We start from the raw sequence: 18,292 nt of genomic DNA on the forward strand, positions 1-18,292 counted from the left end.
TTGAACAAACATACTTAATTGGTGGGGATTTCAATGCAATTTTGGACCCCAAGGAAAAATGGGGCGGTAATAATAAAATGACTCAATCATGTCTGGATTTCAAGGACTGGACCCATAAATGTAATTTGTTGGAATTAAAAACCAGAAATGAAGCTTTCACTTGGAATAATAGAAGACAAGGTTTCTGCAACATTGCAGAAAAACTTGATAGATTCTTCCTTTGTGGAAATCTGACACAGTCTTTTGAATCCTCTGTCCTCCCGTTCTCAGGATCGGACCATTTCCCGATCCAATTAATTATATCAGAAGAACTAAAGCCAACCAAAACCCCCTTTTGCTTTGAAAAAATGTGGCTCAGGGATGAAAATCTATTACAACTAATTGAAAAGTGGTGGAATGAAATTGAAGTCATAGGCTCTAAGACTTTCAAAGTAGTAACCAAACTTAAAAAGATAAAGCAGCAATTAACAATCTGGAATAAAGAACACTTTAGTAATATCTTCACACAAAAAATAGAGATTGAGAAAGAAATGGAGAAAACTAATGAGGAAGTAATCAGGTATGGGATGAATAATACTCTATATCAAAAGGAAAAAATCAATCTGGCTCGGTATGAAGAAATCTTAGCCCGAGAAGAAATATATTGGAAACAGAAATCTAGGGATCATTGGCTAGAGGCTAGGGATAGAAACACAAGCTTCTTTCATAATAGCACAAAGCTATCAACAGAATCAACAAGATTAAACTGGTATCAGGTGACTTCAGTGATAATCTTGAGCTAGTAGCCAAGGCAGCAGTTGAGTATTTTGAGACTATCCTTAACAACAGTGAAGGCTCCAAATGGACTAAGGAGAGTGAATTCTTAAAACACATCCTGAAATTAATATCTAAAGAACACAACTTGATGCTTAATAAAAAACTAACTTTGGAAGAAGTAGAATTAGCTTTATTTCAAATGGGTCCGGATAAGGCCCCCTGGCCCTGATGGGTTCCCAGCACACTTTTTTCAAAAATGTTGGAGCTTCATGGGTAAGTAAATCACAGAGGCCTTAGAAGGGATGAGAAACTCAGGGAAAATTCTTAGAGAACTAAACAATACATTCATAGCTTTAATCCCAAAAAAGGAGATAGTGGATAGTTTTGAGGATTTCTGTCCAATAGCATTATGTAATACCCTTTATAAATTACTCACAAAAACAATGGCAAATAGACTACACAACCTTCTCCCCATAATTATCAGTGAGGAACAAACAGGTTTTGTATCTAATAGATCCATTTATGATGGTATAATCATTGCTCAGGAAGCTATCCATTCAGTACAAAACAATAAGGTACCAAGCATGATGATCAAACTGGATATTAAAAAAGCATATGATAAAGTAGACTGGCACTTTCTCTGCAAATGTCTTGAATCTTTCGGGTTTAATAAGAAGTGGATTAATCTGGTCTTTGAATGCATTGCTACACCTAGGGTTTCAATCCTAGTCAATGGGGCCTCAAAAGGCTTTTTTGAAATCTCTAGAGGTCTCAGATAGGGGGATCCCCTCTCCCCCTTTCTTATTATCATCATGGCAGAATCACTGGGAAGAATGCTCAATTGGGCTAGAGAAACAGAACAACTAACCGGTATTAAGATTACCTCTGACATGGAACCTATTACCCATCAACAATTTGTTGATGATACCATGTTGTTTGGTTTAAGCAATTCTATAGAAGCAAAAGTAATTAAAAAAATCCTAAAAAACTACACCACCATCTCTCGACAAGAAATTAACACTTTGAAGTCCAACATAACCTTTTTTAACACAAATAAAGAACTCCAAAGGAAAATCCTTAATATCCTTAAATACAAAATAGGATAATTACCGTGTAAATACCTGGGACTCCCCTTAGACAAGGGTATTAGATCATTCAAACTATGGGATCAGGTTGTCTCCAAAATCACAAATAGGATATCCTCATGGAAAGGAAAATAGTTATCCTCTGCCGGTAAGGCCACTATGATCAAGGTGGCTCTCTCAGCTATGCCAATTTACCAACTCTCATGCATGGACCTTCCCGCATCTAAGAGAAGGGAGATCACAAAACACATAAGGACCTTTTTTTGGCAAGGCTCTGAAGACAAATATAAACTTCCATTGATCGCTTGGGATAAGATATGCTTGCCTAAGGAGATGGGGGGTTTGGGCATCAAAGATCTAAAAATCCAAAGCAAAGCTTTGGGTGCTAAGCTAGTTTGGCGAATGTATACTAACCCCAAAGTCAAATGGGCATGTATCCTTTATAATAAATACCTGCATAACCAAGATCCTATAAGCATCTTCAGGACAGCCCACCCTCACAAAGGTTCTAGAATTTGGAACTTTATGCTGGAGTGCAGAGATATCATAACAGACAAGCTAACATGGAACATTGGTAATGGGCAGGATGCCCTTTTTTGGAGAGACTCCTGGGGGGCTCATCCTCCCTTAAATACTCTTCATAACTTCAATAAGATCATACCCACCCTTGAAGAACTCTGGGGTGTGCATGTAAAAGATTATGCGGAAGAATTCAGCATTGGGCGCCTTAAAACATGGAGATGGAAATCAATGGATTATCTAAACATTCTAGCCCAGGAAAGATCCCTCTTATCTCGGATCCTAGCCTCAAGAAGTGCTGCTTTAAACTCTGAAACAAATAAACTGATATGGGCTGGATCCAATAAGGGGAAATACGAAACTAAGGATGGTTATAAACAACTGCTGAATAAAGATAATATCCCTTGTTCCAACCTACCCCTAACTCTTTGTTGGGATAAAAGGTGCCTTCCGAAAGCAGGCCTGTTTGCATGGATGGCTATTCAGAATTGACTCCTCACTAATGAAACCTTTAGGAAACTAAGATATGAAGGTCCTCGCAGATGTCCATTATGTGAAAAGGAAGAAGAAAATTCTAACCATCTCCTGGTAACTTGTGATTATGCTCATAATTGTTGGGGATGGTTAAAAAATCAGCTGATTTGGTATACCCCTATTCCTAATAATATCTTTGATCTATTCCAAGCTTGGCCAATCCGGAACATTGGCTGCATGTTTGAAAATTTATGGATCATTGCCCCCTCCATTATGATTTGGGAAATTTGGAAGGAAAGAAATAGGAGGATTTTTAAAGATAGTAAAATGCAATGGTATCAATTGACCAATAAAATTGAAGCCACCATAGTTGAAATAATAAATAACCAGACCTCCAATTACTAGAGAGATGTCAATATGTCCTATTGGGATGAAAAAATGAAACTAAGATGGAAAGGTCTAAAGATACCCCCCTTCATTGGTAAAGGCCCACCATCCAACTTTATATTACGTAAGGAATGCAAGTGGCTTCCCCCTATTGTTGGATGGTTTAAACTTAACTTTGATGGCGCTTCTAGGGGCAACCCGGGGGGTGTTGGTCTTGGGTGCAACCTTCATAATTCAAATGGGGATGAGGTGGCCTATATGGCCCTCCCCTCTGGTAAATGCACAAACAATGTAGCAGAAATGCAAGCACTTGCTGTAGGAATAAACCTATGCATTATACTCAATATTAAGAGGATCGTCATTGAAGGGGATTCGGCCATTATCATCAATGCCCTTAGGAAAGGGGCAATGCCTGATTGGAAGCTAAATGCCTCCCTGGCTAAGATAATGATAAACATCAAAACATTTGACGGGGTCATCTTTAATCATATCTACAGGGAAGGCAACAAAAGAGCTGATTCCCTTGCTAACATGGGGGCTGATGGTAAGACAATAATCCACGTAGCTCCTAACATTTATCCTTAAAACAACATTTCACAACAAATAACTATAACATTATTCATACCATATGATAGCAGTCACATAAATTGCTCATAACCTGTACCCTATCATATACATAAAATCAGTCGGAACCCAGACCTATAGGAGAAAAAGAGAAAACCTTTCCTCCAAATCCTCTGAATGATATCATTTGAGGCCCCATATTAATTTACTAACATACTCAACAATTTTTTCAAACTTTCTTATACACAGAAATAGACAAATATATAAACCATAATCAGACAAATACACACACACACACACACACACACACACACACACATATATATAAATCCTCCAATATATATATATGTGTGTGTGTGTGTGTGTGTGTGTGTGTATTTATATACATGCACACACACACACACACACACATATATATTTGTGTATATATATATATATATATATATATACACAAATATATATGTGTGTGTGTGTGTGTGTGTGCACGTATATAAATATATACCCACACATACAGAAATTTATTTATATTTATAATCCGAAACTAATAATTAAAATATTTATATAATGAACATATCAGAATTAATATATAGATATCATAATTAGATAAATATACACACATATAAATATATACACACACACACACACATATATATATATATACTTTAGATATATATATACATTTGTATACACACACACACACACACACACACACATATATATATAAATAATCCGAAACCAATAATTTTATATTTATATAACGAACATAACAATTAATATATATTATCATATTTATATCTACACATACAAAATGAAAATATACCTTTAGAACATTTCATACAGATAAATCTTCAACTTGGATTTATTAATATACAAATTTATCAAGATTTTATGATTATACATTAGGTATCATTCATAAACACTTGCCCAAAGGTTTAAACTTTTCATCTTTCGAAGCAGTTATTAGCTTAGTAGGCGGGGGCACTCATATCTAAATACAAATTATATAATAATAAACCCCCAATTAAGAGTGCCTGATCATCATAGCAAGTATGATCCCCAAGAAATCCTAGCCATTATGACAGGTCAGGGCTGCGGGGTAAGGCGTACTTGTTGGCTTTTTGTATCAGCAACTCGTTTGATCATCCGCCAAAATTAAATTTGGCTTCTCAAAACGATTTTCCCTCAAGCGGCTCATCATTTAAGGACATGGCATTATTACTAAACCAATAAGAAACATCCAAAGTGGGCTTAAGGCTCGCATGATTTTAGAATTGCTGAGAAAACTTAGACTTTCACATAATTACCCTACATGGCTATTAAACCAAGCCTTCAGGTTAAAATTCAGAAGCTCTTTAATCCAACAAGACCTTGGATTGAAGAATAGCAGGTGATGGATACCCCGATCAAATTATCCAGTTCTAAGAGGCAAATGGCGTTTGAGGGTGCTATTACCAGGGACCGCCTCAAGCGCATCATACGCCTTCCCCATACCTTAGTTATTGATGCGGTTGAGACTATCCTTGGTCCGGACTTTCTCACATATTCAGATAGAACCAGAGCTAACTCGGATGTGGCCGCCATGTTTCTTGCTGTGACGGTTACCTCCAAAAATCGAGAGGACATAGGTGCTCTGTGTGAGGAGGTCTTCATTGCCTCAATCTTAGGTGATCTGGAGCGGGTTTTAGTCAACATTGACAACGAATGGACAATCCCAAGGCCGAGAGACTATGACATCCTCATTCGGAACAATAGGCCGGTTCCTAGACTTCCTATTATCTCTATGGATGGTGCGACCTTCACCAGCGAGAGGAGTGATGCAATTAACGGGAATGTCAACTTTTTGCTGTATTTATTTCATGTGAAACACCCTCCAAAACCTACTTGGTTTGAGGACTTCCTCAAGGCAGAGGGCTTGGTTTTGGACGATGAGGAAGCTACAACCACGTCTTCTGGGTCGGAGTAAGTAGGCTTTGGCCCTTGGTGAGTGCATGGGACAATTTTTAATTTTGTATGGGATAATTTTGATACTAAACGTTTGGCCTATACTGGCGATTAAGCATATTACTATTCCCAGTAAAATAGTGTTAATTTTGTAACTAACAGAGACCTTGGAGAAGATATTAACACTGTCGAATCCTAAAAACAAACTTAAGCGACCTACAAGACATTAAAATAGTTTGCTTTAACTGTTAATTTTAAAGATACTAAGATTAAATAGGCATGATGGAATGATTGTTTATATAGACACGCAGATGGAAAATAGGACCATTATATTAGCATTCTGTTTTGGACACTCAGTAATATGAATATATACTATAGATATTTATAAGCATCTGGATGCATTCATTTATTGGTATTTATTCACATTGGTGGAAGTCCTATCAGGGTGGGAAATAATGGCTTCAATTTTTTCATGTGTTTGGCCTATTTTGAACAATAAACACTAGCTGCAACGCTCAAGTGCCATATGTTGAAGAATTCTCTATTTTGGGGTGACCTTTTGACAAATCTTTGACTGTGGCTTATATGTGGCATACATGCAAAATATTTGGGGTATGGATAGAGGTTATATCCAACCTTGAATAATCATATGCCCCGTTACCCTCTCTAATATTAATTTACAGGGGAGGGAGGGTATGCCGATTCCTGGCATGACAGAATCTCATTTACCTACTCTTGTTTTTGTAGCCTGGATTTTATCCATTACTAGGGATAGCATCCAGGAGCACAAACAAGAGATGGTAAAATGGAGATTCATTTTAAGGAAGGGTCAAAATTCGATCAAGAGAGGCTCATTTTCTTCAAAACTTGTCTTATGTTTGAAACACCGTCTACAAATTGGGATAATGAGGAATATCCAACTACGTTTAAGGTTCTGTTTATCTCTTTGTATAAGATCTGAGAGGATAGACCTTACAGGATATTTGGTTGTGGTAATTTTCTAGCTCGATAGATAAAATTTCATTTGAAATAATAGACTAAAATGCACTAACAATTTTGTCAAGTGTTTGAGAAACTAACCATGCAGGACAAACAGGGATATCTCTTGGCAATTAACAGATACTATATGCAATCAGAGATCAATTTTAGAGCCATGCCTCAAGAAGTCAGGGGATAAATGATAACTGAAATTTGTAATCAAGGGCTTGTAAGGGAGGGGAAAAAAATAGAAACACCCTCCCACTTGCTTACCCTAGCCCGGGGTGATGATGTGTTATTAAGATCTGAAACTATTGTATATTGATGTAAGATTATCTGGACTACGGTCCCGGGCAAGGCCGGAGGTTTTCTCGCCTCCACTCTTTCCTACCGGCGCCCGCACAAGTGGAGTAATGTAAATTTTCAAAATGATTAATAAAATTCTTGGCTTCGGCCTCTTATCGATCAAAAAAAATAAAAAATGTAAAACTAACACGATTGAAAAACTGATCCAGATGAATCAATGAAAGATAGACTGAAAGTAATCTGAGATTTTTTGTATTTTCTGTTGTATGTAACTGGAAAAGAAGACAAGAGCTAATCCTAGTTTCTGTAACTGGCCCTGGAGTTTATCACATACATCAGCCAGTCTAGTCAACCTGTTATCAAACATCAATGGAGGGCGCAGTAATATGCAAGTATTTTGCAGATGTGGCGCTGAATTTTAATGAACAATTCACCCAGCTGATGAAGTCAAATTTTTGGCTCAAATGTTCATCCAACACAAAGGAGAAACTGAAGGGTTTCATCCTGTATATACTAAAAAACTCAGAGGGTTTTTGTCCTCTAGATCATGCCGCCAAGGGGTTGTCCTTGAGAGTTTGAATTTGAAACTTTGTTAAAAAATAATAACATAATGAATGTCAAAGAAGGGGGCTGGCATTTGCCTTTATAGGTATTACAATTTGGACCCTTAATTTAACTTTTCCCTCCAAAAAAAAAAGTAAATAGAAAAATCTTTTAAATAATTAACACAAAAGCCAAAATGGTCTCAGAAGGACGGCTTAATAAAGTGTCACTAAGTCGCCTACATTTAGCAATAATTGGGCCACAAAAAGTGATCAAGGCTGTCAACCTTGAGAAGTAGACATGACAAAAGCAGCATATGATTTCTTCCTTATGCTAAAATAAGGTTCGGATCTACATCTCAAGGGCAAGTTGGTGCTAAGGTTAGCTGGTCCAATTTTCTTGCAGATCCTTGAAGATTATAGCAAATTTGTCTAGTGTTGAACCTTAGGGATACCCTGCATGGCCCAGCAGAATCAGGGTATAGATGAAGAGAGCCTTTCCTGTCAAGTGACCTGAATCTCCCGTTCCTTGTAGAGATGAATATCATTGTAGTCAACCTTCTTCCCTGATACATCCTTTGATAAATCCAAGGCTTCATTGTAGAGAGCTTAGAAGAGGATAGGCTCATTGTGTAAATCATGCTTAGCATTGTCACGAAGGTCAAGGATTTGTATTTGACAACCATAAGTAAGCTCTGTTGATTTTGAGTGAGACATCTTGAATAAGGAGATCTACAGAAGAGGACCATAACTCCGAGTTTGTAACATTTTTTTGAGTAAAGGATGGCCAGAGTGGATTACTCCAGAGATGAGTCAGCAGTAAGTCCCCACCATGTCTCATCCAACTATTTTTCCACTCATCATAGGCATGTTTGAAGCATTTCATTCCATTGAACACACCTGCTAGGGTCAGTTTTTCATGCTGCAGTCTGCCTAGTGGGAACTAGGCTTACTATAGAAAGTATATTGAAAAGTGGCATAAGAACAAGATAACTTGTGATGCCCTTCCTTTGGTGGATGAGTGTCATCCCTGGATTCATTGGACCCTTTCCTATACATAGCTGGGGCTGAAGTTCTATCTATAGTAGGGCCTCCATTGTTTGGTGAGAGACTTCCCTTTGATTGAGAAGTTGCATGAAAGATTTCAGAAACATATTTGCTGACAGACTCAACTTAATCAACATCAAGCCACTGAGGCCACTGAGTATGAGAAAGAAATGGCCCAACGAAGGGGTTGAGTGGTATTATTTTATACAGTATATTTTGAAAGGGATCAGCTAAAAGGAATGATGTAGGAGGTGTTCAGATGATGAAATGACACAAGATTGGACCTTCTTCAGCAGCAACCCCTTAAAGGATTTCCTCCTCAAGTCCCTTCTCTCATTCTTCATAATTATTTTGTCTAGGTAGTGTTGGAGGAGAGCTTGACTTGTCAGATAATACATTTAGCTATGTTATTCGAGAATGGCAATCAATGTTATGGATAAAACTAATGTTTTGTTGTTGTCATGATTCTATTATAATCATTTATTGTCAGCTTGGGTAGTGTTTTAATCGCTTTTTGGTTATTTTCAGTTGTGCCTTGATTGATAACTAGTTAGTAAACCACTTATTACATAGCAATCAGAAGTCAGGATGAGGGCACTAATGTGACAGATCCTCCCTATATCCAAGCATTCATTGCATACTACCTTTTTGAGTGAACATGTCATTCTCTCTATTATCTATGTTTGCATTCATGGAATATGACTCTGTTTTTGCAAGTAGTGTGTCTCAGTAAGTTTAGCATTATGCTGTAAATAATACATGTTTGGATCATGTGGTGTTTTTGCCAGGTTGTCAACTTTTACTACTTTGTTTAAAAGTGCCACAAGACAGATCTCATCAGCAAACTTAACTCTCAATGAGAGGGGAACTTACTTTTAGACAGATTCCGGCCCTCAACAATATATTCCGGCCCTCACAGAACTGAGAAAGTTGTATTTCTGCATCAAATGTTTTGAACATTAGTTGAATTTATAACTGAACCCACATACAATGGATCTTCAGAATTGTTGAAAAAGAAAGTCAAGCAGGATGAAACACATGTATTTTGATGTTTGATAGGAGCATGCATTTATTGTAGAATGATAACAACATCAAACAGTTTATGAAACAAAAAATGTGCAATAAGGGCTCTTCAAGTTTGGACTAAAACTGAGTATATAAAAGGAGAAGACCCTTTTTAATGGCAAGAGTGAAGCTGACATTGATAATAAAAATGCCTAAAACACTGCAAATATGGTATTTAATTCTGTTTAAAAGGGATGTCAGGGTGCATTTCAAAATCAATGATGACAATCTGCATGCAAGCTGTCAAATTCTAGGAGGAAATGGTGATCTTATTTTAATCACAATTGTGAAGTTACTAATATAGAAATGCCTATAACACTGTAGATGGGATCTACTTGTTTCTTTTAAAAAGGGATTACAAAATGCCTCTCAGAATCAATAACAAGAACAATATGCATGCAAGCTATCAAAATCTAGAAGGAAAGCAACAGTCGTTTAATGACAAGAGTGAAGTTGCTATCGATAATAAAATTCCTAAAACACTGTAATTCTTTTTAAAAGAGATGGCAAGATGCCTGTGATAACCCTATGGTATCATCGGATGTAAAAATATTTAATAATGTTAATGTATGGATTAATTAAATAAGGTTAGTGTAAATAAATGATTAAAATGATAATATAAGTAATATATTAAAAATAAAGGAAAAATATTTAATATATAGTAATAAAGAAAAGTGTTATTTAATATTTAATATATTTAAAATATATATAATAATAAAGAAAAGTGTTATTTAACATTTAATATATTAAATGGAAATAGGGCAATGTAATACTTAATGTATTTAAAACACCCTATTCAAAGCATAATATAATTAAAACGAGCCCCCCCTCCCCCCGATTACCCCCGCACGAAGTGGTGCGACGGTAATCGCAGCCCACCGCACCCCTTCATGCGGAAGGGGACCCGTGGAGGGGTACAACCCTTCACGGGGTATAACAAAGACAGCAGCACACAGTTTGAGGGGAGGACAGGCAGCGCGAGGTGTAAGGAACACTGTGAAACAGCAACAAGGAACTGCAGACCGGAATCTACTACTGCGGGTGCAGACAGGTAAGGATGTCACAATGTTTATGTAAATGATTATAGTTAATAAATATTTTAATATATATATCAATGAATATTAATAATGAATATTTTAATATATATATTAAGGAACATTAATAATGAATATTTTAATACATATATTAATGAATGTTAATAATGAATATTTAATACATATGTTAATGAATGTAATTAATGTATATTTAATATATATGATAATGAATTTCTTAATGTAGACATTAATGAATGGTTTTTAGATATTAAGGAATAAGTGCAAACCATATGTTAATGAATATGTACAAACATGCGTTAATGAATACATATCAATGAATAGATAGGAATATATGTTAATAAATGTGAATGTTTTATAATGGACACCGTCTGAACATATGTTATGGAATATATGTTAAGTTAGGAATATGTAATTGTGGATTATGGAATAGGAAGTAGTAATAAATTATAAATGTAAATGGGATTAAATGATGGAGGTTATAGGGTGGAAACTCCCTTAGCCTAATGGAGGGATTATGATAATCCTGGTAGGCTGTATATACTGAATATCTATATGCATATATATGGCTTGGTTGACTAAGTTCATCCAAGAAGAGACGGATCTGGCCGGTCCCCTCTGATGGACTTGGATGATGAGATGCATCATCAGAAGGCAAGGAATTGACATATGGTCTTCCTTGGATGGCTTGGGTGTAAGAAATTACACCCAAGACAAGAATCAAATTAACCTTCGATTTCCTGGATGGCTTGGGTGTAAAAAGTTACATCCAAGACAGGAATCGAATTAACCTTCGATTTCGTGGATGGCTTGGGTGTAAGAAGTTACATCCAAGACAGGAATCGAATTAATCTTTGATTTCCTGGATGGCTTGGGTGTAAGAAATTACATCCAAGACAGGAATTGAATTCACCTTCGATATCCTGGATGGGTTGGAACCAAGATGGGTTCCAAGAAGGCGAGCTTCACGGCCGCCTAAGGACATACCTCCGTATGGCATTCGTATCCTTTTTTATTAGATAAGAATTGTGATTAGTGTTAATTAAGTATTTTAAAGTTAAATTGCAAGTTGGATTAGTTATATATATATATATATATATATATTTGTTGTATTCTAACAATCTTTTTTGCAGGACAGTGATCCCTAACTAGTAGGGACATTACAATGCCTCTCAAAATGAATGACAAGAATAATATGCATGCTGATAGAAAATGACAAGATGCTGCTCAAAATCAATGACAAGAAAGATATGCATGCCAATAGTGATCTTAGAATAGCAATATAGGATACATCATATGAAAGATCCTTGATGGATCTCTTTTACCAATCTGCTGTAATTTTTTTTTATTTAAATTGATTTTTCCTGCTTATTAATATTTTCTTTCAGAAATAGACAAAAGTTGCAGAAGGGTTGAATTCTTTTTGTATTTTGATGATTTTTCAACAAGTAAATAATGAAGTACAAGTACATGAACAAAGTACTGAAAAATGAAGTTCATATACAGCCAAAACAAATTCGATTCAAGGCCGATTTCTGAATATAAAATCAAATATTTGACCAGATGAAGATTTCCAATAATTTCAGGAAGATTACAATTAGGAATAATTCCAACCTGGATGCTGAAAGAGTAACATAACCAGGAATGAAGCTGTGGCAAGATTCCAGCCCTCCAAGTGCTGCACGTGGGAAGGAAAGTGGCTGCCAGGTACAGCCGTACGACTGCCAAGTACACCCAATTGGTTAGAAACCCCAAACCTCGCGACGAACTCTGTTAGAATCGCTGAACCTCCAGAAGAATGCCGTACAATCTCCAAGATGCTAATAGCTGCAAACAAATCCAAACCACTGTATTGGGGGCTACGTCCCAAACAGGCAAGGCATTGGGGTTGGCGTCCCAGATGCTGAAAAGCTCTTCCAGAGCCAAATCTCAAATCCAAGATGTAAAATGTGTAAAAGATAATAAGAATTAGGTCTCAACTTCCTTATAACACCTTCCCACTTAGCTCGAACCCTAAAAGTGACTCAATGGGGCGTTTAGGGTTAAAATGTTATATTTCTCATTTTAAGTTGTCAAGTGCATAGAAAATGACCTTTTTTCAAATATAAAGAAATCCGTTCACCGAAAGGATCCGAGTCAAAAGAGAAATATTTAGAAAAGTCCAAGAGCTTTCCAACGAGCTATTACACCAAGGGATACGAATCCAGATGAGGCCAAAAACCCCTTATTACTCCAAAATGGCTATAAACATAGCCTTATTTAAATAATTAAACGCTAACTTAGGAAATATTTAAATATATTAAAAATATATCCCAAATAGCTGTAGAAGGCTCAAATGACTCCAAAAGCCTGAAACGGAACCTGCCACCTGTCTATGACTGAAGTCGGAAATCATGGATCAACTGGCAGTCTCATCCCAAAAATCTAGGGATGCTCCTAGAAACTAGGAAACACGCCCAAATCTCCTGAAACTGAAACCATCTAAAAGGTCATGAATAACCTCATGACTGGCAACTGTCACGACCTCCTAAAATTTAGGGATACCCCCTAAAATCTAGGAACTACTCCAAACTGGCTCCAAACTGCCTGTAAAGCCAAAATCCAATCACTATATGCACTGAATGAGTCCCAATCAACCTCTGCTAGCCTACGAGACTCCAATGATAGGCCAACTCCTCCGTCTCTGATGTCCATTCTAGAAAGGGGACATGACATCATACTAGCCTCTAGGTACTGCAATTCATTGGTTTCATTACGTGGACTTCTTATTTCATTTGTACCTTAGAATAAATAAATATAATAGAGGACAACTAAAAACTGTAGCTTTAATTTGGAAAGAATGAATGCCTATTTGTATTAGCATTAATTAGTTTATGCTTCAGGTATTCAACTTGAAAAATATCTGCTGAATATCATGCTGGTCACTTTGCTGAATTTACCAAGGATTTTTTGGTCAAACTTCATAGCATCATTTTGTTCAACTTTAATTTATGTTTTGTTTATGAACATTTCACTTGCTTTCAAATTAAATTCTTTTGAAAGTGAACTCTCACCTTTTTTAAAATATGGAGAAGTCTACGAATAAGACATAAATTAATTTATGTTCTTTTATAATATAGGGGGGATTGAAAGACTCATTATGATGGATATGTCGCCGGATATGATTAAGAAATGCAGAATAGAGGAAAAAATTTCTGATCCAAAGATTGAAACCTTGTATGTGGTTGGAGATGAAGAATTTTTGCCTATTAAACAAAGGTATATAGGGTCTACTTAATTAATCCTATGGAGGTTACTGTGTCCTTCATTTGGAACTTAGGGATAACATGAATGCTAGTTAGTTTCTACTTTCTTCATTTATTGTGGTAGCTACCCATTATAGAATGTTTGCATTAATATTTAATGATGCCTTAAGTTCCATGCCTGTGTATAGAACTTATCCTTTCGACTACAAAACTCTAACTCTTGTTGTTTGCAGTTCTTTGGATCTCATCATCAGTTGTTTGGGTCTCCATTGGGTGAATGATCTTCCTGGTGCTATGATACAAGTAATATTACTCTTTAAGGATCCTTAAGGCTTCAGGAAATCATTTGATGCAAGACATGACTTATATTGACAATTTTATACTTTTTATGGAAACTGATTATTATTTCTTTCTTTTGGCAGTGCAAAAGTGCATTGAAGCCAGATGGAATGTTTCTAGTAGCTATTCTTGGTGGTGAAACGTTAAGGTACTACTTGATTCTTGTTTTATTTGTTGCTTGTAGAATCACAATTCACTAATACATCATATGGTCCCAAGGTATCCCATGATATCATTATGCTCATATGATTGAATAACGTTGTGTGGTGCTTAGGGAATTGAGGATTGCATGTACAGTGGCACAAATGGAGCGTGAAGGGGGTATCAGCCCTCGTATTTCTCCATTGGCTCAAGTAGGTATGACCTATTGGACAGTCACCATGCATAATGAAAACAAATATTTGTTAGCATTAGATTAGGAAAGTTTATTCACAATAACAAGTAGACAATTTATATACCTCAAAATTCATTAAGCTGTCAAGTACTTGCCCATGGTTGGGATTGGGGTGTATTGACTTGAGTTTTCTTATCAAGAGGTGTATTGTAGGTCCTTGCTTCCATACTTTACTTTATCATCATGCCCTCATAAGATCCCCATTCAGTGCTCCGTTTGTTTACTTTTTGTCCTCTTATCATCCCCATAATGCCCTTATATTGTCCCGATAATGTGTAGTTAGTATCATTGGGCACTTATTTGTAAATGAGCTTCAGATGGCTAATGTCACCATCTATGATTAATTATGTACATTTTTGTCTGCTATCACATAAGCTCCCATTGACCTCGTCAACAACGGGTTGTGACATTTGCTAAATAGAAATGATGGTTTTTTAGGGATCACATCCATTTTCAGAGGCTTCCCCATTGTAATTATATAAACTACAATCAGTGATTTGCCCTGCTTTGTAGTCACAATAAACAAATTCTCCATAGAGGATTCTATAGGTTTTAAGGTAAAGAAGTCTCTTTGAAGGAAGGAAAGTTGTATGTAGATGCCTTTGAGATTTAATCTCATGTCCCCAAAATAACCTGGAAGAAATGAGATTTGGGCAAATGAAAGAATTCAGAACCAGTGTTTACCAGGCAGTGATAAACATTGACTTAGTCAATGATTTAATGGTGCTGCAATTAGGGTAATAATAAAGACACAATTATCCTTTAGCAAAAGCAGCGAACATCAGCATTGGATAGTCATGAGTAAAGAGGCAGGGTAACAAGATTAGACTAATAATGTTTACAATTTGAAGATAGACGATTATGGGTTAGGGAAGGGCATAAAGTATGATTTGTTAAGGCAACAAGTAGTTGGGAAAGCAGGGATTAAGTTTTAAGGAGGAGACACCACCTTTCATGAGGAAGTTCCACTTCAAACAAAACCTCCTTTCAGCAATATAAGAAGGGAGGATGAGATGATGGAGGGGGGGGGGATCATCAAGAATAAATATAAGAACACCTATGCAGATATTTGCATCACTCAGTAATAAATATAGTAACAAAGGCAGATTGAATCATCAAGGAATCAGCATTCAATCGGAAAACACATCATCAGTCCTCTTCAGTATATCACCATCGATCAGATCAGATCAGAACTGTTATTAACTTACAGGCAGTAACATCTTGGTGGTATGCATGGGAATGTGTTTAATGTGTATGCTTAATATATGAAGCCTGATAATGTACTTGTGCAGAATTTAATAGTAATATTAATATAGACTGCAATATGTATGGCAGTCATACTACATTATATATATATATATATATATATATAATGTTTGATCAGACAAATAACAATATTAGAATCTAAATCAGAAAGAGCTCTTAAGTTGATAACAGTCAGAAGAATATGTTTATTTATAAGGCTTGTTACTACTGTCAGTATTTAAGAAGTTGGGGATTGAGTTGTTTCCAAAAAGGGGCAGTCTAAATCCAATCAATAGGATGATTCCCAAGATAGGGTAAGGATCAGCGTCCTGTAAACTTTGAGGGCATGGTCCCAAGATAGGGTAAGGGCTTAGATCCGTAAACTGTGAGGGAGCCTATTGTATTTTGGTCTCTAAGTGCTTTGGTAACATAGACGTCCTCTTCTTCCTTAGAACTGAAGTAGTAACAAAGGTTGACATTTGCATTAAGAATTCTGGATGATAAAATTAATTATTTAATATGATATAATTAATTATCTAGTATGGTAGATGAACAATTTTCTTATTAATAATTGATAAATTAATTGAACTATGGAATATCACAGATTTGATTCATGTTAAGATAGATTTGTCTCCTAATTAGTTTAGTCATAAGTATATTGAAATAGATTAATTATGGTTAAAACAGGCCTAAACCTAGTAGGGGAAATTACATTTACGAATAGAGGATTCACTAGCAATTTATACCAAGCCTTAGGACTACCCTAATATGGTCTTCTATTCTTTTTGATTCCACCTACAACCATCTCTATACAAAATTTCAAGCAAAGCTAGATATCAATGCAGCAATGAATCAACCCTAGATAATTATCTTTTGTCTGATAATATTGCATGTTTATTACATTGGTGCTGCTTATTGCTTTGGATATTGTTTAGACATTGTTGCCTTACTTTATTACCTTCCATATTTCCGTACTTATATCTTGGCTTACTTATTGTCCTATAGTGTACTATAAGTCTTAACTAAGAGAGTCCTTGAACTTTTTGCTATTTAGATGTCAATTTTAGACACCATATCTTAGTGCATATGTATTGGTGAACCTAATGTGAATCTTAGCCTTTCTTTGGTTGGGTCATTCTTGCATTCCATTTTTCTTTAAATTTTTCCTATAGATCAATTATTTTTCACTTTGCTTTCTTGTAACTTCAAATATTTTTTAGATAGACTTAATCCTTTGAAGATTAGAGATATCAATTTTCCACAATCCATAATGTAGTTAGCTGTTCTTTCTGCGTGTGATTGTGTATGTTTTTTTGCATCACTGATTTTTCATTCTTATGTTTCTCTCTTTCATCCTGATGATGGATCACAGAGTGTGATCCGAAACCTTCGAAGATTCCTAAGGATTACATCCCAATTCCCACAATGGAATTTGTATGTCAGTGCTGCTAAAGGTAACATCAATTGGTCTCTTTACAAAAGAATTTGTTGTTTTTTCTCTTGAAGGCAACATGGCGGAAATTTCTTCCAACAAGAAAACTAAGGTGCCTACTAACCTTGTTAAATGTGGCACTAGGTCTTCTAGTAAATCAAATCAAGATAAGTAAGAACATTTAGAGTCAAATAGAATCACCAAAATTACCGACATGGAAATAATGATAACCAAGAAGTAGATTTATGAGAAGAAACCAAACAAGAAAATATGCTCCCTTGGAGCTTCTTGCATAACACTTCTCATTGAACCAGCAACCCTCTGTGGCCCATTGACATGATAGCATGCATCATAATGTCTCCATTTTCAGGGTCTCTTACATTGTAGTTCGCATTGACCTTCTGGGTTTCTATTTGCATTAACAAAGGACTTTGATGTCATCAGTGAGTTCAGTTAGTCTCAAGGACTCATATGCCACTTATCGGGTGATTTTCAGCTTTTGGTGTGATTTCCAAGAATCTTGGAGAGAACATTTATTTATAGTAAGTCACTTTGTTGGCTTCGTTTATCATTATTCATCATATTACTGCATTGGAGTTTTTGATTTTGATGTGTTCTGAACTTCTGGTAGTTTCCACAAATTGCGTACATCAATGACTATTTTAATGGTTTTTCTAAGGTTGCTTGGTATTATTTAAAATATTTGAAATGCACTTTAGTGTTATAGCTTGTCGGAATCAGGACAAAAAGTTTTAAATCATGGATGCATAAAACAGGAACCTTGCATGTTAAATTATCATTATTTTAATGAAAAGGTCTTTTTCAGAGCCAAATGGAGTTTAAAATTAAAAGTGAATTTTACATGGTGCTTTCTAGAAGTTTGGTGGGAAAAAAGTATTCAAGGCAGTTGAGGGGCTCTTT

At 35.9% G+C, this 18,292-nt stretch overlaps 1 protein-coding gene across 4 annotated transcripts in view; it reads left to right on the forward strand.

The window, feature by feature from the left end:
• LOC131036811 (putative methyltransferase At1g22800, mitochondrial) overlaps positions 1-18,292 on the forward strand; it is a 151,222-nt gene that overhangs the window by 93,052 nt on the left and 39,878 nt on the right. For 3 of the 4 annotated variants that reach the window (XM_059221488.1, XM_059221485.1, XM_059221486.1), the window contains exons 4-7: positions 13,836-13,974; positions 14,195-14,264; positions 14,384-14,448; positions 14,575-14,653. In XM_059221488.1, coding sequence (XP_059077471.1) covers positions 13,836-13,974; positions 14,195-14,264; positions 14,384-14,448; positions 14,575-14,653 — 353 coding nt within the window. Of the gene's footprint in view, positions 1-13,835; positions 13,975-14,194; positions 14,265-14,383; positions 14,449-14,574; positions 14,658-18,292 lie in introns of all 4 variants that reach the window. The other variant, XM_059221487.1, reaches the window with a different exon arrangement.

This window comes from Cryptomeria japonica, chromosome 5, assembly GCF_030272615.1.
Source record: "Cryptomeria japonica chromosome 5, Sugi_1.0, whole genome shotgun sequence".
Classification (NCBI taxonomy): domain Eukaryota; kingdom Viridiplantae; phylum Streptophyta; class Pinopsida; order Cupressales; family Cupressaceae; genus Cryptomeria; species Cryptomeria japonica.